General features: G+C 43.2%; 1 protein-coding gene across 2 annotated transcripts; it reads left to right on the top strand.

Annotated features, from left to right (window-relative positions):
• Positions 1–4,969: 4,969 nt before the first annotated feature.
• On the top strand, positions 4,970–19,596 carry ccdc103 (coiled-coil domain containing 103). Of its 2 annotated transcripts, none has more exons than XM_041173558.1 (4): positions 4,970–5,045; positions 6,017–6,168; positions 13,324–13,453; positions 17,393–19,596. In XM_041173558.1, the coding sequence occupies exons 2-4, from the start codon at positions 6,026–6,028 to the stop codon at positions 17,852–17,854; spliced, it is 735 nt and encodes a 244-aa protein (XP_041029492.1). In that variant the 5' UTR covers positions 4,970–5,045; positions 6,017–6,025; the 3' UTR covers positions 17,855–19,596. The 2 variants fall into 2 exon arrangements, with proteins under 2 accessions (XP_041029492.1, XP_041029493.1); XM_041173559.1 differs by lacking the exon at positions 4,970–5,045 and adding an exon at positions 5,195–5,207.
• Positions 19,597–26,663: the final 7,067 nt, after the last annotated feature.

Raw genomic sequence — 26,663 nt, 5'->3', positions numbered from 1 at the left:
TCTTGAACTTTGGGGATGTCACTCGTGTCTTCCACTGTGAAGACTGATGCAAAGTACCTATTCAGTTCAAGATATATATATATCTTTTAAATGCCCTTTGAAAATATATGGTATGGCTTGTGAGACTTATGCCAGCAGTCAGAGAATGTGGAGCCAAGGAACAAGTAACAGACTAAATGACAAGCTTGCTACAAAACAGAAAGCAGAGAACAGGAATGAAAGGCAGTTACTCAAATAGGCAGAGGTGAAAAGTGGTGTTCCACAAGGATCAGTGACAGAACCATTGGTGTTCATCATTTACATGATGAACACCAATGATTTAAATGATTTGCACTCAAGAATTAAGAGAACAATTTCTCAATTTTCAGATAATACAAAATTGCTTGTACAGTTAACACTGATGAGGACTATAATAAAATATGTCTAGTCAAAAATGGTGTTGGACAATTAAACAACTAACAGGAGAAGTTCAAAACCCGTGACCTCTACCACCTAGAAGGACAAGGGCAGCAGACACATGGGAACACCACTACCTGGAAGTTCTCCTCCAAGTCACACACCATGCTGACTTGGAACTATATCGCTATATGAGTCCCACTGCTCTGATGCAGATTTATGTGAAATTAGCTGCTCCCAGTCCACTCTGGCCAAATCAGATCTGATCTTGTTAAAATCTGCCTTTCCCCCAATTTAGAATGTTAACCTTATATGGAGCCTTGGTTAGACTACATTTGCAGTTCTGGTCTTCATATTACAAAACTGATATTGGAGTATTGGAAGAAGTATGAAAAGGCAAAAATAATAGGGTAGTAATAGTGGGGCATTCCAAATTCCCCAACGTTAACTGGATTAGTCATAGTGTGATAGGTTTAGAGGGAGTGGAATTCTTAAAATGCATTCAGGAGAGCTTTTAAAGCCAGTATGTAGAAGGTCCTCCAAGACAGGGGGCGGTCCCGGACTTAATTTTAGGGAATGAAGCCAGGAAAGTGGTATAGGTATCAGTGGGGGAGTATTTTGCAGATAGTGGTCATAACTCGGTTAGATTCAAGGTTGTTATGGAAAAGGACAAGGAAGGGCCAGAAATCAGAGTTCTAAATTGGGGGAAGGCCGATTTTAACAAGATCAGATCTGATTTGGTCAGAGTGGACTGGGAGCAGCTATTTTTAGGTAAATCTACATCAGGGCAGTGGGATTCATTCAAGAAGGAAATAGGGAGAGTACAGGGCCAACATATTCCAGTAAAGACAAAGGGTGGGACCAACAAATCCAGGGAACCTTGGATGTTGAGGGATATACAGGATTGGATAAAGAGAAAAAGGGAGGCTTACGGCAGGTACCGAGGGCTCAAAACAGTGGAAGCCATAGAGGAGTACAGAATGTGTAGGGGGGGAACTTAAAAGGGAAATTAGGAAAGCAAAAAGGGGCATGAGAAAACATTGGCAGGTAAAATAAAGGAAAACACAAAGTTATTTTACAAGTACATTAAGAGTAAGAGGACAACTAGGGAAAGAGTAGGCCCATTAAAGACCATAGTGGTAATTTGTGTGTGGAGCTGGAAGACGGAGGTAGGGTTCTAAATGAATACTTTGCGTTGGTGTTCACAAGTGAGGGGGACGACGTGGGTATGGAAATCAGGCAGAAGGACTGTAATATAATGAAAGAAATTAGCATGGAAATGGAGGAGGTTCTAAGTGGTCTGGCAGGCTTAAAAGTAGATAAATCTCCAGGCGCAGATGAAATGTATCCCAGGCTGTTGAGTGAAGCGTGGGAGGAGATAGCAGGGGTGCTGGCAATAATTTTCAATACCTCTCTGGCCACAGGAGAGGTGCCAGAGGACAGCTAATGTGGTACTATTATTCAAGAAGGGAGGAAGGGATAAACCAGGGAACTATAGGCCAATCAGTCTAACCTCAGTAATGGGGAAACTATTGGAAGCAATTTTGAGGGACAGAATTAATCTACACTTGAAGAGGCAGGGATTAATCAAGGACAGTCAGCATGGTTTTGTTAAGGGGTGGTCATGTCCAACCAATTTGATTGAATTTTTCGAAGAGGTGACCAGGTGTGTAGATGAGGGCAATGCAAGTGATGTAGTCTACTTGGACTTCAGCAAGGCTTTTGATGAGGTCCCGCATGAGGGACTGATAGCTAAGGTAAGAACCCATGGGATCCAAGGCAATTTGGCCAAGTGGATCCAGAATTGGCTGAGTGGCAGGAAGCAGAGGGTGATGGTCGAGGAGTGTTTTTGTGACTGGATGCCTGTGTCCAGCGGGGTTCCACAGGGATTGGTGTTGGGTCCCTTGCTGTTTGTGGTATATATAAATGATTTAGACTTGAATGCAGGAGGGCTGATCAGTAAGTTTGCGGATGACACGAAAATTGCTGGGGTGGTAAAAAGTGAGGAGGATAGCCTTAGATTACAGGAGGATATAGACGGGCTGATCAGGGGCAAATGGAATTTAATCTGGATAAGTGTGAGGTGATGCACTTGAGCAGGACAAACAAGGCACGGGAATACATGATGAATGGTAGGACCCTGGGAAGTACCGAGGATCAGAGGGTCCTTGGTGTTCATGTCCACCGGGCTCCTAAGGTAGCGGGATAAGGTGGTTAAGAAGGCATATGGGATACTTGCCTTTATTAGCCGAGGCATAGAATATAAGAGTAGGGAGGTTATGCTGGAATTGTATAAAACGCTGGTTAGACCACAGCTAGTGTATTGCGTGCAGTTCTGGAATCCGCATTATAAGAAGGATGTGATTGCACTAGAGTGCAGAGGAGATTTACCAGGATGTTGCCTGGGCTGGAGAATTTTAGTCATGAGGAGAGATTGGATAGACTGGGGTTATTTTCCCTGGAGCAGAGGAGATTGAGAAGGGACATGATTGAGGTGGAAAAACCGAGGGGCACAGATAGGGTAGACAGGAAGAAACTTTTCCCCTCGGTGGAGGGATCAATAACCAGGGGGCATAGATTTAAGGTAAGGAGCGGGAGGTATAGAGGGAATGTGAGGAAGAACTTTTTCACCCAGAGGGTGGTGGGAATCTGGAACTCACTGCCTGAAAGGGTGGTAGAGGCAGAAACCCTCATAACATTTAAGAAGTATTTGGATGTGCACTTGCGATGCCACGGCATACAAGGCTATGGGCCAGGTGGTGGAAAATGGGATTAGAATAGTTGGGCAATTGTTTGACCAGCGCAGACTCGATGGGCCGTTTTCTGTGCTGTAGACCTCTATGACTCTATAGAACTCGGTGGGGGGGGGGGGGGGGGTGGTAGACACAGACTAAAGATAAGGGGTCTCTCATTTAAGACAAGGATGAGGAGAATTTTTTTTCCTCTGAGGGTCATCAGTTGTGGAACACCCTTCCCCAGAGAGTGGTGGAGACAGGGTCACTGAATCTTTTTAAGGTTGAATTAGAGAGATATTTTATTGACAAGGAGGTCAAAGGGTGCAGGAGGTAGTAAGGAAAGTGGAATTGAGGGCACAATCAGATCAGCCATGCTCTTACTTAAAGGTGGGGCAGGCTCAAGGGCCGTATGGCCTACTCCTGTTCCTAATTGCTATGTTGGCATGTTATATAAACACCACATGGACCGGACCATTTGGGCCAAATAGTCTGTTCTATGCTGTAAATTCTGTGCCACTGATGGGGCTGACAATCACTTGCCCATTGTGGATCCTGGGGGGTATGAGATTCAATAATGCCACCTCAGGATTAACAATGCCAACATTCTAATGCAAACTGAGTAGGTCAGTAATTAACCATAGTCCACAAAGGACCATCGACATCTCTCTCCATTAGAGAGCTGTAACTTTGCAGTGAACAACACAACAGGCAGCAGCGGTACTTTTCCCCCATGCATACGCAAAAGATGCAACACCTGCCCCTTCACTTCCTCTCTCTTCACTGTCCAAGGGCCCAAACACTCCTTTCAAGTGAAGCAGCATTTCACTTGCATTTCCCCCAACTTAGTCTACTGCATTCGCTGCTCCCAATGCGGTCTCCTCTAAATTGGAGAGACCAAACGCAGACTGGGTGACTGCTTTGCAGAACACCTTCAGTCTGTCCGCAAGAATGACCCAGACCTCCCTGTCGCTTGCCACTTTAACACTCCACCCTGCTCTCTTGCCCACATGTCTGTCCTTGGCTTGCTGCATTGTTCCAGTGAAGCTCAACGCAAACTGGAGGAACAGCACCTCTTCTTCCGACTAGGCACTTTACAGCCTTCCGGACTGAATATTGAGTTCAACAACTTTAGATCTTGAACTCCCTCCTCCATCCCCACCCCCTTTCCGTTTCTTCCCCCTCCCTTTTGTTTTTTCCAATAATTTACATAGATTTTCCTTTTCCCACCTATTTCCATTATTTTTAAATCTATATTTTTTATTCCCTGTTAGTCTTTCCACCCCACCCCCACTAGAGCTGTACCTTGCATGTTCTGCCATCCAATCTTAATTAGCACATTTGTTTAGATATCACCACCTTCAACACCTCTTTGTTCTTCTGTCTGTGACATCTTTTGATTGTCTGCTCCTGTCACTGATTGCTTGTCCTTACAACCACACCCCCCCACCCCTCCTTAAACCCGCTTATATTTCACCCTCTCATATTTTTACTCAGTTCTGTCGAAGGGTCATGAGGACTCGAAACGTCAACTCTTTTCTTCTCCGCCGATGCTGCCAGACCTGCTGAGTTTTTCCAGGTAATTCCGTTTTTGTTTTGGATTTCCAGCATCCGCAGTTTTTTGTTTTTATCTTTTTAAATCTTACTTGCCCTTCAAGTGTCTTAGTCCAGTTAAGTGCAGCAGCTCACTTCAATCCCTCAGGCCACCCCCAGGACAGGACAAGGCAGGCGGGCAGGATGCCCACTCCCCGCCCCGGGCCTGAGTGCCGACCTTCCCGCCTGTCACGTGACCGCGGCCCCATTGTCAGGGCAACAAGGCGCAGGGGCGGGGCCACACCCATAGCAACGGCAGCGGCCGCAGGCTGCGGCCGCGCGCATAGCAACCGCTGGAATGAGAGCGGGCAACGAAGGTGGCAGGTGAGGCCGAGGCGTCAGGGTCCGACCCGGGGCTCTCTCTCTGTACCCCCCCCCCCCCCCCCCACCACTGCTGCTTCCCTTTATCCGCTCGCAGTCACATCGAGATAATATTTATGAAGATGGGGAGGACGGAACTGAAGGAGGATTGGGGGCTAGATTGTGGTGGGTGATAGGGTGATTGTGGGGGTGGGGGGGGGGGTGGGGGTGATTGGGGGGGTGATTGTGGGGGGGTTTGGGGGTGATTGTGGGGGTGGGGGTGATGTGGGGGTGATTGGGGGGTTGGGGGTAATTGTGGGGGGTTTGGGGGGGTTGGGGGTGATTTTCAGGGTGGGGGTGGGGGTGATGTGGGGGTGATTGCGGGGGTGGGGGTAATGTGGGGGTGATTGCGGGGATGGGGGTGGGGGTGATGTGGGGGTGATTGCGGGGGTGGGGGTGGGGGTGATTGGGGGGGTGATTGTGGGGGGTTTGGGGTGATTGTGGGGTGGGGGTGATGTGGGGGTGATTGGGGGGTTGGGGATAATTGTGGGGGGTTTGGGGGGGTTGGGGGTGATTTTCAGGGTTGGGGTGGGGGTGGGGGTGATGTGGGGGTGATTGCGGGGGTGGGGGTAATGTGGGGGTGATTGGGGGGGTGGGGGTGGGGGTGATTGGGGGGGTGATTGTGGGGGGTTTGGGGGTGATTGTGGGGGTGGGGGGTGATGTGGGGGTGATTGGGGGGTTGGGGGTAATTGTGGGGGTTTTGGGGGGGTTGGGGGTGATTTTCAGGGTGGGGGTGGGGGTGATGTGGGGGTGATTGCGGGGGTGGGGGTGATGTGGGGGAGTGGGGGTGGGGGTGATTGGGGGTGATTGTGGGGGGTTTGGGGGTGATTGTCAGTTCCTTTGGTTAGCTGCATTTGTGTCAGTCTCCAAACTGACTGGAATACACTATGTCCTAAGCTGCTGCTAATTTGTGTCTTTCCACCTGTTCCTTCCAGTCACTGTAGATGGAGGAAAGTGAGACCCTCGATTTCAAGGCTCTGGAAAGTGAGCTACAGACAGCCTTGTTCCTTGATGAGAAACACAAACGGGAAAATGATGCAAAATTCAGGGCCATTCATCAGAAAGTGGGATCATATGAGGAATTCAGGTAATGAGAACTTTAATGATGCCAGTGCAATGTTGGAATTTACATCCAGACATTATTGATGCTAATAGGTTGGGAGGTTTACACCTCTGCAGAGTACATTAAGTCTTCTGTGACCAATGTCATGCTATGGTTGCTGATGTTAAAATGCAGTGAATACTAATACACTGATTACTGTATGCAGATCACTGGCTTGATAGAAATGAGGCCAGAGGTCCAATATTAGGTATACCTTATGCCTCACCATTCAGGCAGAAGGACAAATAAAAATTTGAACACTGGAGTTTCTGGGCCATTAAATTTTCAGGTTTTCAATGTTTTCAGATAATATTTTGGGAGTTAGTTAATAAATAATGTGAGACATGACATGTGGTATGTTTAATATGCTCAGGAAGAATAGGTGACTTTGGACATGTGATTCTCAAACTTCTCTACTACTGGAGTTTTTCCATAATTGGGGTCTGATTAATTGATAGTGATTGATGTAATTAATCAACATCTCTGTTATCATTGTATTTTGCAACTACCAGGATGGTAGAAGGTGAATTAGATGAACTTTGGTCTGTTTTCTTTCTAGCAACATGTGCATGTATTGGTGTGGACAGGGGCTAGAATCCTTTCTTTTGACCAAGTTGGTTGATCCATCTTGACCCTGCTGAGCCTCAACAACTGTCCTTCCTCCCACTCCCAGCACAAAGTGATGTGTGAATGTGGTGAATACCTTTAATGAAAAGTGCTCATCTCCAAAAACAGCCATTTGTTATGTGGACAATGCTGGTAGCTTTCTCAGAGCACACATTCTGTATACTTCCTATTTCCAGCAGCTGTCTTCTCTCCACACTGTTCAGGGTGTGCAATATTGTTGGTTCACGAGGCTGGTTTTGACTGGGCTGGGAAAGGAGCACTGCAGGAGTGGGTATTGTACATGTGCGGATTAGATTGAGAGAGTTGGTAATGCTGTCTGTCTTATATCCGGTGGGATAATCAGCTGTTCTGCTGGTGAGTTTTATGGTGATGAGCACTTTTCATTATGGGTTTCACCCTCTCTCCCTTTGTTATATCTAGTTTTTGGTAATTATACCAGAATGTTATTTTCTCCCCCTTCCCTCTGCTCCACTACCCGACTTAATTCTCCTATTCAACCCACACCGAGGTCAGACGTTATGGGTATGAATTGTCTGTAACACACACCCATTTGAATAGTGCAGGAGAATGGTGTTGAAGTAGAAGATCAGCCATGATTTTATTGAATGGTGGAGCAGGCTCAAAAGACTATTTGGCCTTTGCCTGCTCCTATTTCTTATGTTTTTATGAATAAGATTAACAGCCAGAGAACAGTTAGGTTGGCCCAGAATTTGCTGGACTGTCGCATTGTTTGTTAGAATTTTTTTCCCCCTCATCCTTCAGCTTAAAAATATTTTGTGCTGCAGACTGCTGGAAATGCAAGCTGATAACAAAAAGGTGAGGACATCTTGGAATCTGGCATCTTGGTAAACGATGGGACCAACAGTGTATTTCCTTAACCAATGAGATTTAAGGATTGAGCAGAAACAGAACAATGACAGAGAGGGAAACAGGGTGAATTAGAGTCAGAGCTCTTTCCTGGACTCGAACTCAAGTTCTGTCGAAGGGTCATGAGGACTCGAAACGTCAACTCTTTTCTTCTCCGCCGATGCTGCCAGACCTGCTGAGTTTTTCCAGGTAATTCTGTTTTTGTTTTGAATTAGAGTCAGACTAGCTACACCAACAGAAATAAAGGGAGGGAAAGTAAGATTGGATTCAGAAAGAGAGAAAAAAGAAACAAAGGAAAAGTAAGGGGGAAAAAAAAACTTTAAAACTTAAAATGTTTTTAACCTCTAGGGACAACTTACTACCTGGAGGAATGGGACTCCACAGTTCAAATTGTTCCCCTTTTGGGCCAGGGGGATTGAGTAGTTTTACAGAAGTATTAACCTCTTCGTTAAAAGGGTCCTTATGTCATTAAATACCAGCCCTAACTTTATGCAGCATATTTAATTTGTTTTAACAGTGCAATTAGAAAAATTCTTGAAATTCACAGGGAGATTGACCGCGAGCTTCCATTTTTGTGAGATAAGTAGGGGAGCGGCATAATTATCCAACAATTTGTGGGGATTGTAACTCACAGGGTATCTCTTTCTTGCCACAATTGCTGAGTTATTTATTAATAGTGAGTAAATGTGCCATTATTTTGTCAGCAAATCCTGGCCCACTCTGTCATCAGCAGGCTGAAGGTTAATCACTGAGTTAGGAAGTGAGTCAAGGTTTTCCAAGAAGTGTAATGTTATCAAGTTTCTTCTCAGTAATGCCCACTGTGAATGTAGCCATTGTACTGCTAATGAGTTTTATAAACATCTAAAGGAAGGTTATACAGGAGAGTACCTGAAGGCAAGAAACTGTGGATACTGGAAATCTGACACACAAACTGAAAATGCTGGAAATACTCAGGCAGCATCTGTGGAGAGAGAAACAGCTAATGTTTCCAATCTGTGAGCTGGCATTTTCTGCTTAAAGAAGAGTGCCAGGCTTGTTCTAAGAAGTGTCTTGGCTTCTGGATGGGACTCTAATTGCTCAATCATGGCCTTTGACACAATAAACTATTTCAGCAAGAAAGTGAGTTGTACTACCTGTCTTTATTTGGTGTAAAGAATGGGAATGGAGACTTAAGTTGATTCCATTTGTATCCTTATCTAAATTATCAGGATCTTAACAGTTGTTCAGTGGTAACACCCTTGCTCCTGAGTCAGAGATCATGGAATCAAATCCTGGTCCAGGGACTTCAGTACAAAATCTAGGCTGGCATCCAAGTCTGGTGCTGAGGGAATGCTGTTTGCCTTGTCAATTAAATGTAAAAGATTCTATGGTACTATTTTGAAGAAGAGGTGGGGCAATTTCCCCAGTGTTCCAATATTTATCTCTCAGCCAACATTACCAAAACAGATTATCTGATCATTGAAACATTGCAATTTTGGGATCCTGTTGTGCACAAATTGGTTGCTGCCTTCTTGTACATTCCAACAATGATCAGACTTCAAAAGTATGTAATTGATTGTAAAATACTTAGGGGCATCCTGATGTTTGAAAGGTGCTTAAGTTAATGGAACTTATTTCTTCAATGTTTGATTTAAACCCTGTACTACCAGCAGTCCTTTTGAGTCCTTTGTATGCTTGCACACTAACTTGTAATGTCACAGAGTACTGGATTAGGTGATTGCTTTGCTGAGCACCTCTCTTTAGCCCACAGGCATAACCCTGACCTTCCCATTGCGTACCATTCTAATTCTCTGCCTCACTCCCACGCTGACCTCTCTGTCCTTGACCTCCCTCCCTGTTCCACTGAAGCTCAATGGAGCTTGACAACAGCACCTCATCTTTCAATTAAATACTTTACAAACTTCAGTACTCAACAGTGAGTTCAGCAATTTCAGATCATAACTACTTGCTGCTCACATTTTTTTGACAGCAGGTTTTGGTATTTATTCTGCTGTTGCCACTTACTGTTCCTCGAGATCCATCTTTTGTCGCATTACCATGCCCTTTTGCCTTGCATCATCATCATCTTTTCATTTTATCGCCCCTGCCCTCTAGGCTATCACAAACTTTCCCTTTCGTTCTTCCTCCACCCCTGCCACTTCACTTGCTTAAAGTCTGTTACATCGATAACATTTTCCAGTTCTCATGCAAGATCACTGGCTTGAAACATTAAATCTGTTTTTCTCTCCACAGATACTTCCTGACCTGCTGAATGTTTTCAGAATTTTCTGTTTTTAGAGTGGTGGATTTGGGATAGCAACTATGATTGTACAGCCCACTGCCCAGCCACCTCAAAACCCTGTTGATCTCAACCATGTTACTCTGACCAAAGGCAAAATGTTTTTCCATTTGGGTGAGGTAGTTGTGATCTTTTAAAACATGGTTCAGAACAGCACATGCAGCGATTAGGGACTGCTTGAAGGCAGCACTCGCAATGACTGGGGACTGGTTCAGAGCAGCGGTTTACAGTAATGAGAACTGAGACAATCTGGCCCTCTAAATATAATAGGCAAAATCTTGCTGGAGTAGAACATGTACTATTAGATCTTTAACTACATTCTTCAGCTCAAATATAATTTGTGATGTAACTTATTGGAAGTGCAAGCTGATAAAGGTACGGTGAGGTAATGGGGAATCTGAAAACAACAGTCTCCTTGAGATTTATTCATTGAGAAAGAAAGAGAGAAACAATGGAGAAGGAAATAGGATGAATTGGAGTCAAATCAAGTACAGGAAGAGAAATAGAGAGAGAAAGAAAGGTTGGATTAAGAGAGGAAAAAATAGAGGAAAAGTAAAATTTAAAAATATAAAATTTGACATTTTAAAAATCTCTCAGAAGAATTGACTGCCTGCAGGAATGAGACACCACAGATTAAATTTGATATGTTTTTGGGAAGGTGGGATTGATTGCATTAACAGTTATCACATTGTTAAAAGGGCACCTGTGCTGTTAAGTCCTGTTTTTCTGTGATGAGTTTATAGAGTCATATAGAGCCGAGAAGGAGGCCATTTGGCCCATCGAGTCTGCCGGCTACCCGTGGGATAATCCCTGCAGTCCCATTCCTCACTCCATTCCTATATTCCTGCAAGTTTATTTCTTAAAGCGTCCATCCAATTTCCTTTTGAAATCATTGATTATCTCTGCTTCCATCACCCTTGTGGGCAGTGACATTACAACTTGCTGTGTAAAATAAGTTCTTCCTCATATACATCCTTCATCTCTTGCCCAAAACTTTAAAGCTTTGTACTCTAGTCATTGAACCATCAGTTAATGGAAAGAGTTTTTCCTTGTCTGCCTTATCCAAACCTGTCAATATCTTGGAAACCTCCATCAAATAATCCCTCAATCTCCTTTGCTCCAAGGAGAATAACCCCAGTTTCTCTGACCTAACCTTGTAGATAAAATCAACCAACCTTGGAACTATTCTGGTAAATCTCCAGGACAATTAATGTACAAATCTGGCATTTATTAATAGTGTAATAAATGATAATAAAAATAATGGGAAGCCAAAGGAAAAATATAAAAATAACGAAGGCGAAGGGTGAGATGCTATTTTTGTGAAGCAAATGATGGAGCAGTGTAAATCGACTAGCAAGTCTGGAACTTTGTAAGTCACATTGTATCTCTTCTTCCCCTGAACTTGCTTGCGGATTTGCACATTAATAATACTGTGCATTGTTAACTCTTGTTATTTTTCAAGCAAGAATTAGAAAAATCTTGCTGCAAACATCTTGTGTGAAGCTCAGCTGAACAGTGTTTGATGCAAGTGGAGCAGGCATCAGAGAGTTGAAGCATATCCACTCACCCTGTACTTTCACAGAAGTCAATGACTTTTATTTTACCTTTAAAACAGACCATGCAGTTTTTAGTTATGTTCGGTATTGCCGGAGGCTTCACATGTTGGACTTGATTTAATTTCTGGCTTCACTTTAGAATTCTCTGCTATTATCTAAACAATCACTGCACCCAGAGCTAGACTAAGCTTTATTATTGGTTACCTGAAACAGCTCTTATTGTTTTCTCCTGATCTGTTAATTGAATTTTCAGCCTGATGAAAATATTCACAATGAATTTGAATATGCAGCAGGAATCAGTGGATGATGTAAAGGGAGTCAATAATTCCCATTTAATTTTGTGACGTGAGTTTTGTTTTGATTTTTGAAGAGACCCTGAAGGCACTCAGGCAGAAGTAAGCAGTAGTGCAGAATGGATGAAGCAGCATTGGCTTTCCAATGTACACACCTGATATTCAGCGCCATTGACTTTAAAGGAACTGAATGACGGTGGAAGGAGGGGAATATAATGGGTAGCTCATGTCATACTGCCCGTTTGTGCTATTGCCCAATTTGAATTTCAACCTTAAAGTGCTTTGAACTGGGGCGATAACCCAAATAGGAACTAATTGGACCCCAGCATCATTTGTTGTTGCAGTCAGGCCAGGGGTTTCTACAGCATCCTAACTGACTTCAATTCTTTATAAATCAGACATGGATCTCCCTATCCAATTCCATCTCCTTTTTTTTTATTCACTCACGGGATGTGGGCTTTGCTGGTTGGGTCAACATTTATTGCCCATCTCTAGTTGCCCTTGAGGAGGTAGTGAGCTGCTGCCTTGAACCACTGCAGTCATGTGGTGTGGGTGCACCCACAGTGCTGTTAGGAAGGGAATTCCAGGATTTTGACCTGGGGACTGTGAAGGAACGTCAATATATTTCCAAGTCAGGATGGTGAGTGACTTGGAGGGGAACTTCCAGGTGGTGGTGTTCCTATTTATCTGCTGCCCTTGTCCGTCTAGGTGGTCCTGGGTTTGGAAGGTGCTGTCTAAGGATCCTTGGTGAATTCCTGCAGCGCATCTTGTAGATGGCACACACTGCTGCCACTGTGGGTCGGTGGTGGAGGGAGTGAATGTTTGTGGATGGGGTGCCAATCCTGTTCTCCCAAATACATTCACTTGTGCTGGAGCAGTTTCACAGGCATCGACAGCCCTTTAATCTGTTCTCCAAGTGTGAGACTCTATACATTGAGTGTTTGAAAGCTATTAAACCATGGGAGTCAGTTGAAATTTGTCTTCACCAGATGTCCACACACACCCAGCAAAGGCATTACTGGATAATGATCAGGAACAAGAATTGCTATTTGCTGGAGCACACTTCAAATATTGGGCCAGAAGTTGAAAATTTAGTAAGTTGGAAGTAAAGCAAGAGAAGTCAAGTGTAACTTTTTCACTCAAAGGCTAATAGATGTACGGAATCAATTTCCTGGCAAAACACTGAATTGATGTACTAAGATTCATTTTTGGCAAAGGAATTGTGAGACACAGTGAGGGGGTGTGAGTGTTCTATCTGCAAAGGACATTTTAAACTTAAAAGCCTGTTTCTGTTCAGAAACATTCTTATGCTGGTCCCTGTCTTATTTCTGCCCATTCGCACCTCAGTTGAGCCCACATCAAGAATGAACCCTGTGAACTTCATGATCTGTGAGGGTCAGTGCTGAACCAATTAGTGCCCTTACCTGCAGAACACCACAAGGCTTCTAATATGAAAATTGGAAGAGTGTGAGAGCAGAAGAATCACTGCACATTAATCCAATGTTTCTACTTTGTGTAGGGATATTGTGCTGGCATCGCACCTGAAACCCCTGGACTTGCGAGACAAGTTGGGAGCAAGGAATCAACCCTGGAATATATGTGCCCGGTCAACGAGCACAAAAGACAGTGTTCAGGTGGGACTATCCAAGGTTAGTGTTGAATGGACATAGAAAAGGGTTAAATATAGGTGGGGTTCTACAAGTGTCAGAGTCAATGTCATTTTAATGCAACATTAAAGCTCTGCACTTCAGTTTAAGTGATCTAATTGAGGTGTTTAAGATGATTAAATGATTTGATAGGGTAGGTAGAGATGAGCTCTTTCCTCTGCTGGGACAGTCCAGAATAAAGGGGCATAATCTTAAAATTATAGGGACGATGTCAGGAAGCACTTCTTCACACAAAAGTATTGAAAAATACAGAATTCTCTCATCCAAAAAAACTTGAGTCTGGGGTCAATTGAAATTTCCAAAGCTGAGATTGATAAGATTTTTGGTAGTCAGAGGCAGAATAAGGTATAGAACCAAGAAGGCAAGATGAAGTTAAGATGCAAATCAGCTGTCATCTAATTAAATGACAAAACAGTTTTGAGGGGCTGAATAATCTCCTTTTCCTGATTCTTTCCTGCAACTCAAACCCTGATTGGCTGTTTGACATTGGGAGCAGCATAGTGAACTTGACCTTCTTCATGTATGTGTGAATTTTGAGCACAAGTCCCCAAATAATGATCAGGAGTGGGGAAACTTGGCTGTGTTTGCTTCTTCCTAGTCAATCGTCTCACCAACAGAGGATGCATGATCTGTGTGGCTCAGTACCAGATTGAGAGATCTGGGGGGTATCACCACAGGTCTGTATTTTTTATCACATAAACTCCAATTGGTTTTAAATTTAGAAAATATAACTCCCTTCTAAATATATTTTCTGCATAATTTCTTCCCGTATTAAACTTGCTAATGGTGTACATTGGCACCCGAGCAAGCGCTACCTAGCTGCTACCCCACTGCCCGTGTATTTCAACCAAATACCAGTAGTGTGCAAGAGTAGATCAGAGTGAGTGGCCTGAATGTGCAAAGGCAGCTGATAACTGGCAAGATCAAGGGAGAGTAATTGGCCAATGTGTAAGAGCAGGTGAGGGTAGATAGCTTGGCAATGTAAAGGAAGCTGAAGATAACTGAATTGTTCACTTTTCTCTTCTTATTTTCCTGTGTAGAGAAGGCTGTCTAAAGGACCATAAATATGAGAGTTATTAATAAACCCAATAGTGAATTTAGGAGAAACTTCTTTATTCAGAGAGTGATTAGAATATGGAATATATTACCACAAGTAGTTGAGGCAAATAGCATACAGGATAGATGTATTTAAAGGGCGGCTGGATAAACACATGTAGGAACAAGGAATGGAGAGTTATGCTAGTTAAGTTGAAGTTAGGTGGAAAGAGGCTTATGTGGAGCATAAATGCTGGCCCATCATTTCCTTCATGGCATAAGCTGGGCCTCTAATACTGTAATATCATTAAAAAGAGTCTTTTAGGGAGCACTGCTGCCCTTTTTAAATTGTCTTTTGTAATTATCTTGCCCTCCCTTCCTTTCTCCTATGCAAATCTGTATCATTTCCCAGTACTAGAACCAGGGCACGCAATTTCAAAATAAGTGGGAAACCACTTAGGACTGAGATGAGGAGGAATTTCTTTACTCAGAGGGTTGTGAATCTTTGGAATTCTCTACCCGAGGGCCGTGGAAGCTCAGTCATTGAGTATGTTTAAGCTAGAGATTGATAGATTTCCGATTAACAATAACATAAAGGGTTATGGGGATAGTGTGGGTAAAAGGCATTGAAGTGTTCTATCAGCCATGATCATACTGAATGGTGGAGTAGGCTCGATGGGCTGAATGGTCTTCTATCCTATGTTCCTATTTTGTTTTAATCCCTCTCCTCTCCACTTTCATCTTACTCAAAAAAATAGTTGCAAGAAAGGTGAGAAAGACCATTTAGCCCTTCATAACTCAAAATACGAAAAAGTTTAGTCCTCTTGCGGCAGGTGGCTGTTTCTTCAATAATACCAAGGCTCTCCCCTACACTATCCTACCTTGTCCATTCCACACGTGATATCATGCCTGTTTTCCATTTGCAATTTTGACCTTGTATCTCTTTGCCCTACTGTCTGTTTAATTTAAGTAGTATTCTGATTTGCCTTTTCGGTATAGTTACTAGCTGCCACACTGTCCCCCCCCCCCAGTTACCAAGTTTTTGTCCATTCTTTCATCATAACTTTTTTCCCTCTGTTCCCTTCATCACTTTAATTTTACACTTTCGTGTTTGCATTTAATTTCCCTTTCAGTTTAACTTCCTTTAGTGATTTTGAATTTCTTTGGTGGTTCCATGACAGAGTCAGAGAATCTCCGAGGATATTTACATCCAGTATTTAATCTAGACACAATGTAGAGTGTTGTGTGTAAGATGGTCAGAGGCTACAGTTCATGACCTCATACTGTTCCATAAAAATGAGCCATGGAGCATCTGTAGATATCCTCTGATTATAAACCACTACCAAAAGAAAATTAGGTTTGTTTGTATCAGTAATGTGAAATTGAAGGCTTTTTACCAGGTGAGTTCTGTTGTCAAGGGAAACAGCTGGGAGGAGTGTTACCTTAACGCTGTAAATGGAAGTGAGGTGTATCAATACTTGAAAGACTAAGGGGAAGGTAAAATACAGTTACATCCCCATGGTTACTCATACAGTGCTTCCCCAGATTCTGACACATGAGAAAGGAACCAGATTCTTCCCACAGGGAGGGAGATTCTACCTATACTGCTGTCCTGTGCCTCCTAACAGCTGGGTATTGAGCTGTATTGAAATGCGCTGGGAAAGGTGACCTACAAATCCTGGCATTACGGAGCCGAATTACTTCAACAGTCATATCAAACAGCCTTGTGCACTTTAGTTCAACCCATACACATTTGGGCTCAGAAAATCCACCCACCAGTTTAAGAACATAAGAAACAGGAGCAGGAATAGACCATTGGCCCCTCAAGCTGCCCTGCTATTCAATAAGATCATGGCTGATCTGCCCCAGGCCTCAACAAAAGTCCTCTTTTGTGCCAGCTCCTCATAGCCCTTAACTCCCTGATATTTCAAAAATCTTTCTACCTCTTTAAATACTTCCAGTGATCCAGCCTCCACAACTCTCTGGGGTGTGGAGAAATCCAGACATTCATTATCCTCTGAAAGGAAGTTCCTTCACATCTCAGTTTTAAATGAGTGTTCCCTTATTCTGTAAGTATGTCCCCTAGTTTGAGATTCCCCCACTAGTGGAAACATTTTCTCAACATCTACCCAGTCAAGCCCCCTCAGAATCTTGTAAGTTTCAATAAGATCACCCCTCATTCTTCTAAACTCTAACGAATAAAGGCCTAACCTGTTTTGCTGTTCTTGATAAGTCAACCCCTTCATCCCAGGAATCAGCCTAGTGAATTTCTTTTGAACTGCTAATGCCAGTATATCCTTAAATACAGTTACCAAAACTGTATGCAGTACTCCAGGTGCGACCTCATCAACACCCTGTACGGTTGTAACAAGACTTCCCTATTTTCATACTCCAACCCCCTAGCAATACAGGCCAAAATTCCATTTGCCTTCTTAATTACTTAGTTTCTCTCAGTTGGTGCAGTCACTATTTTTTCTGAATTTTGTGCCTATCAAGGTGAGGGCTGTTTGCACTGGACAATGCAACACTTTCAGATACCCAATGTTAAGTTTAATTACTCCCAGGCAAGATCTGGCATGACTATTTGCAGAGTAGAGCTCCCTCTACATTGCCCCACCTATGTGCTTCAGCCCCAACCTCAGGGGAACAGCCTTAACTAGCTTGGCACTTTTGATGCTAGTGGTCTTAGTGAGTGAGATTGCCAAACAGTGCTGAGCCATAGGCATGTTTGCCGGAGCAGAAAACATCTTGGAACTGGGTTGAGTCTGCCAAATTCATGTCACTGAAACATGTGCTGTTGAAACAACAATGTTTGGAAACACTGTCACATTACTGATGTTGATTAAGGTTGAAGCCAGTATCATGTTATCTTTCCCTAAAACATAGCACCCGAGTTCCCAGCCGAAGACAGCAGCGGAGTTTATCCGTGACTGGAGAAGATACTACAGCACTGAACCAGAGAAATACACTTTCCTTCTCAACCTAGGCGGCCAGCTTTTGGGAAGCATCTTTCATGCTGAAATTGGATTTGGATTTCTCGGTGAGTTCCTCGTCATCCTTTGCAATCACTTCCAACCGACGGATGGCCAGGCAATTTACTGGATCCTGCTGCATCTTTCCCAAACCCAACGGTTTGACCTGAATATGGATTTCCTGAATGGCCGAGAGAGAGAGAAAGGCATGAGGTTGTTTCAGATGCTGCAGCAGGAGCTGCATGGCCCTCTGCGGCTGGGCAATGAGGCAGAGCTGGAAGCTGTACAGGTGACTGCAGAAGAGGAGTGTGCTGCAGGGGAGATGGTAAATGCAGCAATGCTACAGCAATTAATGGAAGTTTACAAATTGAGCTAGTCCAGCCTTTGCAGCTCTGAAAGATTTTTCCCCATTTCACACTCTTGTGATTCCCCCTGCACTTCAGACATAGTAAAATGTGAATTTTATTAAATGGGAGGGTCAGCAGTTTTGGTCCAATGTAATTCCACTGCTGTCCATTTAAAGAAATACAGTTCCCACCACTTAAATTGTCCACCTTTAAAATGGGTAGTCATTTATATTGGCCAAAATGTGATAACCATTATTCATTTGTGTTAATGCCAACTTCAAACTTGCTGGTTACAGCAATTTAAGACTCTGTTTATTTCAGGCCAAAGGAGAAAAGAGAGAGAGAAGTATTTGTCTAATCCATCAGTCCATCATCTCAGTTGAAACAGATGAAATCACTTGTTGAATCAGTGTTACTTGTAATAGCGTTAGTTGTCCAGGTGCTTGTGAAACATGAGCCAAATGTTGTTCTTCAGGCACCAGTGGACCTGCTCGCTTTTGCAACATTTTTGTTTTTTTATTGATTTTTCAGTTCTCTCTTATCACATGCTACAGTGTAAATTTTAAACATTCTATCTCTCTAATAACTGAAATTGAACTGATTTTTAATTCTATCCCTTTATACTGGTTATGGTGTATAGTGGTCAAATTGCATTTGCATGAACACACCCACATGTGGTGAGGACTGTATATATTGAGAACGATTAGCCATGACACATTTCGGCCATCGTATTTTTGTGGGATTAGGTTGGTCTGGATTACCCCTCAGGCTGGAAGAAGTCACTGTTTCAGTTGCAACTAGCAGAGCTGTTCTGCCCCTGGGGCACGTAGGGCTCACTCTTGACAGTGATGTTAACACTGTAGTGCAGAGGCACAGAGCCTTGGTTTGGAGGCTCTCTGCTGACGTTTGAAAATTTGACATTTTAAGAGAATAAAATGCTGACCACCTCACCATCTATATTTGGTGACTACACCAAGAAAAAATATTTACCCAAGATTTCCATTTGTCTTTGATCCACAGTTCCCAAAATTCTTAATGTCTTAATTGGATGAAGCTGCTGTCATATCTCATTATGCTGGCCCTCTGTGCGCACGCTTTGTGCAGACACTTGGACAAACTGTATGTAATTAGTTTGTACACAGGAATATTGCTGGGTTTGGGCAATCGGTACCACATGCATCAGTTTGTTGATCCAGGCCTACCCTCTCTGGGCCCTGATTCCAGGCTCCTCCTCAAGCCCCAATTCAGGGCCCTGGCTCCCACTGTCCAATCTGGTTTACCTGGCCAGAGTGGAGCTTGTACATCCCATGCCTGCATGGATCAGTTGACTTCTGTTCCAGATTCTGTATATGGCTGGAAAACTTGATTGAGATGTTACTCTGGAAATTCCTTAACAATGCTTCTTGAAGGGTGAAAGTGTTTGGGAGCAACTATTCCCCAATGTAGGACGTTCTTGTGGATCAGTCAGAGAGTCCTGGCTCCTCTTCCAGATCGATGCTGTGCCAAGGCTGCAGGTGGGGAGCTGGTGGATGACTTTGGGATTGTGATCTGTGGGAGGATGGTGTCAGATACTGAATGAGATTAAGCTCTGCTAGTTTGGGGAAGGTTCTGGGGTTTACATTTTATTAACAACATGTTAACCCTAACAAATTACATAACCTTTTTCTTAAGATTGGCTGTTAGGGGCTCACTCCAAACATTAGTACCTCTGAGTCTAGTATTTTAATATTAACAACGTTTTCTGTTTTCAAAATAAGATTAATTAATAAAAAATATATTTAACCCTGACTGCTACTGTGACATTTTTTAAATAGTTTTCTTTGTGTGAATTTTCTACTAATTAAGATGGGGACTGGATTAGTTTCTTTTCAGGTAGCCAGGGGAGGATAATTTAACTTCTGGCAATGGATAGGAATATGGAGCAGGCGGTAAAGCATATATCTGATATTGCCTGACTGCTCTAATGTCTGTTCAAGGACTCCCAGGTCAGGAGACAGTGTAGGTCAGGATAACACTGTCCCTTAACCTAGCTTCAAAAGAAAACACTTCACCTAACCACAATATGATCATTTGGTATTCCTGACTACAGCCTTTCTGAGGGAGACTGTCAATTGGTGCTGAATTAGCGATTCTTCAATGCTTTGTGCCCAAGTCCATTAGGATCGAGACTGGCCATTTCATTTCATATTGAACTCTTGCACCCAACAGATGGGAGACTTTCATTGAATTGTTCAAGGCTAGATTTGAGCCTAGCTCCTAGGGATAAAAGGCCAGCGTCTAGCTCAATGCTCCACCCATTCTATTCCAGTGCATTTTTCATGAAGCAACTGACTGCAGTCTGTAGTTATCCTTATTTTGAGTTTCTGAACATCTATTGGATGTTAGTATGGACATCTTGATTATTGATCATAACTTAAGAAATAAGAGCAGGAGTAGAAACACTGCCCATTGAGCCTGTGCACCATTCAATATGATCATTGCTGATTTTGGGCTTCAGCTCCATCTTTCTGCCCATTTCCCATATCTATAAAATCCCTGAAAGACCAAAAGTCTGTCTATCAACCAAAAATCTATCATTCTGGTAAATATCTTGCAGCACTGCTCACAGGAGAGCAGGTGAAACACTGTCTAGGAGGAAAATACCTTGCATATAATAGCAGCTTTTACCACCTCAGGATGTCACAAAGCTTTTTATGGCTATTGAAGTACTTTTGATGTGTAATCACTGTTGTAATGTAGGAAATGTGTCAGCAAATTTGCACACAAATGATCAAATCATATTTTTAGCATTGGTTGAGAAATAAATGCTGGGCGGGAGATTGGGAAGAGCCCCCCTGCTCTTCAGATAATGTCATGGGATCATATGAGAGGGCTTCAGGATCTCTGTTTAACATTGCATTCAAATGACAGCTCAGTGGACCATTCCCTTAAATACTACGTTGGAGTATCAGCTTATGCTATGCACTGATATCTCTAGTGGGACTCAAACTCTCAAATTTCTGACTTGGGCTACCCACTGTCCAGTTGAGAAAGATCGTGCCACATAAGCGTTGTGAATTATTGTGCAAAAACTGTTAGTATCTTTCTTTAAGACTACACAGTTAAACTGGTGTTAAATAAACACTAGGTGTTTTTATTTATAGCTATTCAGGCTGAAGGGCAGAACCTTAGCAGCTTTCAGATATTGTGGCTCCAGCATTTTCTGTTCCTGAGGGGTTTTCCATACAATGCAAATGATGTTTCTTTAACTGTTGAGTGTGACAAGATTTGTATTAGTGTGATAAATAGAAAGTGTACATATGTAACACTTTCAAGATCTAAATTTGTATTCCTTTTAGATTATTGTGTTGGTTTCATTTAAATAGGAGGGTTGTGGCCGGGACAGGGGTCACAAAGGAGGCTAGCAGTGAACTTATTTATGACACCCAGAGATGGGGATAGTACTGAATATAAGGGAGGTATGGGAGAATTTCTCTAGCTTCCCTTTGATTCTCTGTCAAGACAGAGAATACATATTGAAGCTGGATTAAGGGGCAGGATGGGGAGGATAACCAGTGATAAAGCATAAGAAATGCTTTCAAGGAGTTAAATTACATTTTGTGCAACACTAGCAATTTACCGTAAACCACCAGCCCCTGAGGTATACTTTATACAAAGATGAGAGAAAAAAGACAGGTTAACACTTGAAGTCAGATGCATCTTGAGCAGTGATCTCAAACTGAGATGTTAACCTGACCTGTCATGTTCAGGCACTCATGCTGACTGACCTGTTGCTCAAATCTGGCACCTCAGTTTTTATTTAAGTTTTACAGCCTTTGCAGGTGATCCTTTTGTTTAAACTTTACACAACATCAAGGCTATGTAAGCAGTTTTTATTTGTAGTGGATAGCTATTTTCTGTCGCTCTGCCTGGGAGTGCTGCAGTAGGAAATGTGTATGTTCAGTGAAACCTCAGGATAACAACTACACTGAATGCAAGCTAAGTGAATTCACTGGATCTATGTGGGATTTTAATCAGGTGAAGGTCTCAGAGGGACGTTTCCTCAATCCCACCCACCGCCTTCCAGGTTGTGTCTCGGCTTTCAATAGAAAGATTATCCCATTTCCTACATAATCAATTCTAAGAATGTTCTTAAACTGGGTCAGATAGCAGTAACATCAGAATATTCACTAATGTAATGCAGTGTGATCCTTAATTGAGGTGTGCCAAGGATTGAGCTGGACACAGCATTATATTATATATGCTAGGTTTTTGATTCGGGATTACAGTAAATTTAATTGAAAAAAAGATGTTAACAAGTTCTCAATCATCATAAAGGTAAGGCTCAGCATATGCAGTAATGATAACGTAGTGGTTAGATTACTGGATTAGTCATTTAGAAGCCTGGACCAATGATCCAGAAGCATGTGTATAGATCCCAGCAAAATTGCTGGGAATTTTAAATTCAGTTCATGAAATGAAAACCTGAAATAAAATGCTTATCAATAATTGCGACCATGAAACTATTGGATTGTTGCAAAAACCCAACTGATTTGTCAATGTCTTTTAGGGAAGGAAATCTGCCAGCTTTGCCCAGTTTGGCCTATATTTGATTCCAGACCCAGAGCAACCTGGTTGACTCTTAACTGCATTCTGAAATGGCCCAGCCAGCCACTTAATAATCCTGATTAACAGGATGACCTAGACACTGGATGTGACAAAGGCCCAGTCAACCCTGAAAAGTTCTTCTCCGGAGACTTAAGCCATATTTGCAGCCATCCCCTTGACCTGGCCATCTCACGTGGTCTTGCTAGTCCCATTGCATCAATCATGGATACGGTCATCTCTGATCACTTCATTGTATCACTCACCACCCATATTCCCCTTCCATGCGCCAACACTACTTCCTTCTGTATCAGCCCCTTGAAAAAGCTATCTGCCTAATTCACTTACCACTGCACTATAAAAATCTCAGCAACATTTCTGCAGCCAACTGCACCCTCACCTCCACCTCAATGCCCTAGTCCCCAATAAAACCATTGTTCTCTCACACCCTGGCTGCATTCCCTGACACTGCCTTCATCTCTGCTCCCTTAAGTCCAAAGGATGCAGACTTGGGAAGGATACAGCAGACAACTGGTTTATCACCAAATCTGGCTGGACCACATAAAATGTTATCGGCTCCTGCTCTCATCTGCTAAAATTGTTCACCATGCCAGGATCATCCTGGAATGCAAAGATAGCCCCCGACTTTTTTTCCCTACTGCAGGCAGCCTCCTTGAACACCTCCCCTGTCCCCTCTACCCTCAACTCCAATGATACATGCATGGAATTCATGGACTTCTTTGTCATTTAAGATTGAGATCATCTGATCAGTTGCCTCTGCTGCCTCACTTCCACTGGGCCAAACTTCCTATAATGCTCCTCCCCTGCCCCAGCCCTGAACTCACATCTTTCTCTTTCTCTCCTCACTCTCCCATGCCTCTTTGAACCCATCTTGTCCATGAGACATCATTTTCCATGAATCCTATTCCCAATAAATTGCTGACCACCTAACTACCCCACCTGATCCCCATGTTATCTGATACTGTAAACTGTCTCTTCAGGTGTTGTTCTGCTCTCCTTTAAATCTTCTGCCATCATTCCTCTCCTTAAAAAAAAGAACCTTTGACCTCACTGTCTTTGCAAACTACCATCCCATCTCCAACCTCCCTTTCATCTCCAAAGTCCTTGAGAATGTTGTCACCTCCCAAATCCATTCCCACCTTTCCCAAGCCTCCATGTTTGAATCCCTCCAATCTTAAGACCATAAGATGTTGGAGCTGAAGTAGGTAATTCAGCCCATCAAGTCTGCTCTGTCATTCAATGAGATCATGGCTGATCTGATAATCCTCAACTGCACTTTCCTGCCTTTTTCCCCATTACCCCTTACTGATTAAAAATCTGTCCATCTCAGCCTTGAATATATTTAATGACCCAGCCTCTGCAGCCCTCTGCAGTTAAGAATTCCACAGATTCACTACCCGCTGAGAGAAGAAACTCCTCCTCATCTCTCTCTTAAATGGGTGACTCCTTACTCTGAGATAATGCCCTCTGTTCCTAGACTGTCCCAGAAGGGGAAACAACCTCTATGCATCGACCTTAAATCAGATTTCTGTCCCTGCCATACTACCGAGACTGCTCTTATCAAAGTCACAAATGACATCCAAGTGATTATGACAAAGGTAAACTCTCTCTGCTCATCCTTCTTGACTTGTCTACAGCCTTTGACACAGTAGACCACAATCCTCTCCTCCAATGCCTCTCCACTGTCATCTTGCTGAGCAGGACTGTTGTCAGCTGGTTCAATTTTTATCTATCTAATCACATGCAATGGTTTCTATCCCTGCTCCTGCACTGTTACCTCTGGTGTCTCCAAGAATGTACTCTTGGTCCCCTCCTATTTCTCATTTGCATGCTGCCCCTTGGTGATATCATGTGTTATTTTTCACATGTACGCTGACAACACCCAGACCTAGCTCACCATCGTATCTTTTGACTCTTCGACTATTACTGAATTATCAGACAGCTTATCCAATATCCAATACTGAATGAGAGAAATTTCCTCCAATTAAATATTGGGAAGACTGAAGCCGTGGTTTTCAGTTCCTGCTCCAAACTCTGTTCCTTAGTTACCATCCCCCTCCCTGATGACTAAAACAAAAACAGAATTACCTTGAATAACTCAGCAGGTCTGGCAGCATTGGCAGAGAAGAAAAGAGTTGACGTTTCGAGTCCTCATGACCCTTCAGCAGAACTGAGTGAATCTAAGGAGAGGGGTGAAATATAGGCTGGTTTAAGGTGGTGGTGGTGGTGGTGGTGGTGGTGGGGGTGGGGGGGAGGGGGGGGTGGTTGTAGGGACAAGCAAGCAGTGATAGGAGCAGATAATCAAAAGAAGTCACAGTCAAAAGAACACAGAGGCGTTGAAGGTGGTGATATTATCTAAACGATTGTGCTAATTAAGAATGGATGGTAGGGCACTCAAGGTACAGCTCTAGTGGGGATGGGGTGGAAAGGCTAGCAGGGCATAAAAGATGTAAAAATAATGGAAATAGGTGGGAAAAGAAAAATCTATATAATTGGAAAAAACAAAAGGAAGGGGGGAGAAACAGAAAGGGGGTGGGGATGGAGGAGGGAGTTCAAGATCTAAAGTTGTTAAATTCAATATTCAGTCCGGAAGGCTGTAAAGTGCCTAGTTGGAAGATGAGGTGCTGTTCCTCCAGTTTGCGTTGGGCTTCACTGGAACAATGCAACAAGCCTAGGACAGACATGTGGGCAAGAGAGCAGGGTGGAGTGTTAAAATGGCAAGCGACAGGGAGGTTTGGGTCATTCTTATGGACAGACCGCAGGTGTTCTGCAAAGCGGTCGCCCAGTTTACGTTTGGTCTCTCCAATGTAGAGGAGACCGCATTGGGAGCAACCAATGCAGTAGACTAAGTTGGGAGAAATGCAAGTGAAATGCTGCTTCACTTGTAAGGAGTGTTTGGGCCCTTGGATGGTGAGGAGAGAGGAAGTGAAAGGGCAGGTGTTGCGTCTTTCTAACCTTGTTCTAACCTTAGTGTGACATTTGACTCCAATATGAACTTCCAGCCTCACATTCATGTTATTGTTAGGACTGCCTATTTCCATCTATGTAAGCTTGCCTGACTTTGCCCCCGTCTCTACTCATCTGCTGCTGGAAACCTCATTCATGCCTTTGTTATGTCTAGACTTGACTATTTCAACATGCTCCTGGCTGGTCTCCCATATTCTCTCCTCTGTAAACTTGAGGTAATCTAAAACTATGCTGCCATGTGAGTTAACTCACATCAAGTCTTATTAATCTATCTTCTCTGTGCTTGTTGATTTATATAGGCTCCCAGTCAAGCAGTGACTTGATTTTAAAGTTCTCATCCTTCTTTTCAAATCCTCCATTGCTTCTCTCCTCCTTTTCTCTGTACTGTCCTTCAGTCCAACAACCCTCAGAGATATCTGCACTCATCTAATTCTGGTCTCTTGTGTATCCCCAATTTTAATCACTGATTGGTAACCATGCCGTCAGCTGCCTAGGCCCTAAACTCTGGAATTCACTCCCTACACCTCTATCTTGCTTTCCTCTTTAAGACGCTCTTAAAATCTACCTCTTTGACCAAGCTTTTGGTTATGCCCTTATGTCATGTTTTGTTTTATAATGCTTCTGTGTAGTGCCTTGGGATATTTTATGATAAAAGCACTGTACAAATGTTTTTATAAATGGGATAGATACAGAACAGATCGTGCTGCTCAAAACTGAGAATCCATGAGGTGCTGTGGGCCACAAGCAGCAGAAAAATTGTATTCCACCACAACATGTAACTTACAGGTGAGGGAACCAACAAGAGGGAAGAACATACTTGACCTCATCCTCACCAACCTGCTTGCCGCATATGCAACTGTCTATGACAGTATCGCTATGAGTGACTACTGGAGTTGTCGTGGAGATGAAGTCCCGCCTTCACATTGAGGATACTCTCCAAAGTGTTGTATGGCACTACCACCGTGCTAAATGGGATAGATTTCGAACAGATCTAGCAACTCAAGGCAGAGCATCCATGAGGTGCTTTGGGCCATAAGCAGCAGAATTGTACAATCTGTAACCTCATGGCCCGGCATATCTCCCACTCTACCATTACCATCAAGCCAGGGGATCAACCCTGGTTCAATGAAGAGTACAGGAGGGCGAGCCAGGAGCAGCACGAGGTACATCTAAAAATGAGGTATCAACCCGGTGAAGCTACAATACAGGACTACTTGCGTTCCAAACAGCATAAGCAGCAAGTGATAGAGCTAAGTGATTCCACAA

Source organism: Carcharodon carcharias, chromosome 23 (genome assembly GCF_017639515.1).
Source record: "Carcharodon carcharias isolate sCarCar2 chromosome 23, sCarCar2.pri, whole genome shotgun sequence".
Classification (NCBI taxonomy): Eukaryota; Metazoa; Chordata; class Chondrichthyes; order Lamniformes; family Lamnidae; genus Carcharodon; species Carcharodon carcharias.
This window is presented reverse-complemented; position numbering and strand designations above follow the sequence as displayed.

What these genes read in the sequence shown, in the direction of transcription:
- ccdc103 (XM_041173558.1), top strand. Translation starts at nt 6,026, where the DNA reads ATGGAGGAAAGTGAGACCCTCGATTTCAAGGCTCTGGAAAGTGAGCTA. An exon ending in GGATCATATGAGGAATTCAG is followed by an intron (nt 6,169 to 13,323) that starts GTAATGAGAACT and finishes TACTTTGTGTAG; the next exon opens with GGATATTGTGCTGGCATCGC. An exon ending in TTCAGGTGGGACTATCCAAG is followed by an intron (nt 13,454 to 17,392) that starts GTTAGTGTTGAA and finishes CCTAAAACATAG; the next exon opens with CACCCGAGTTCCCAGCCGAA.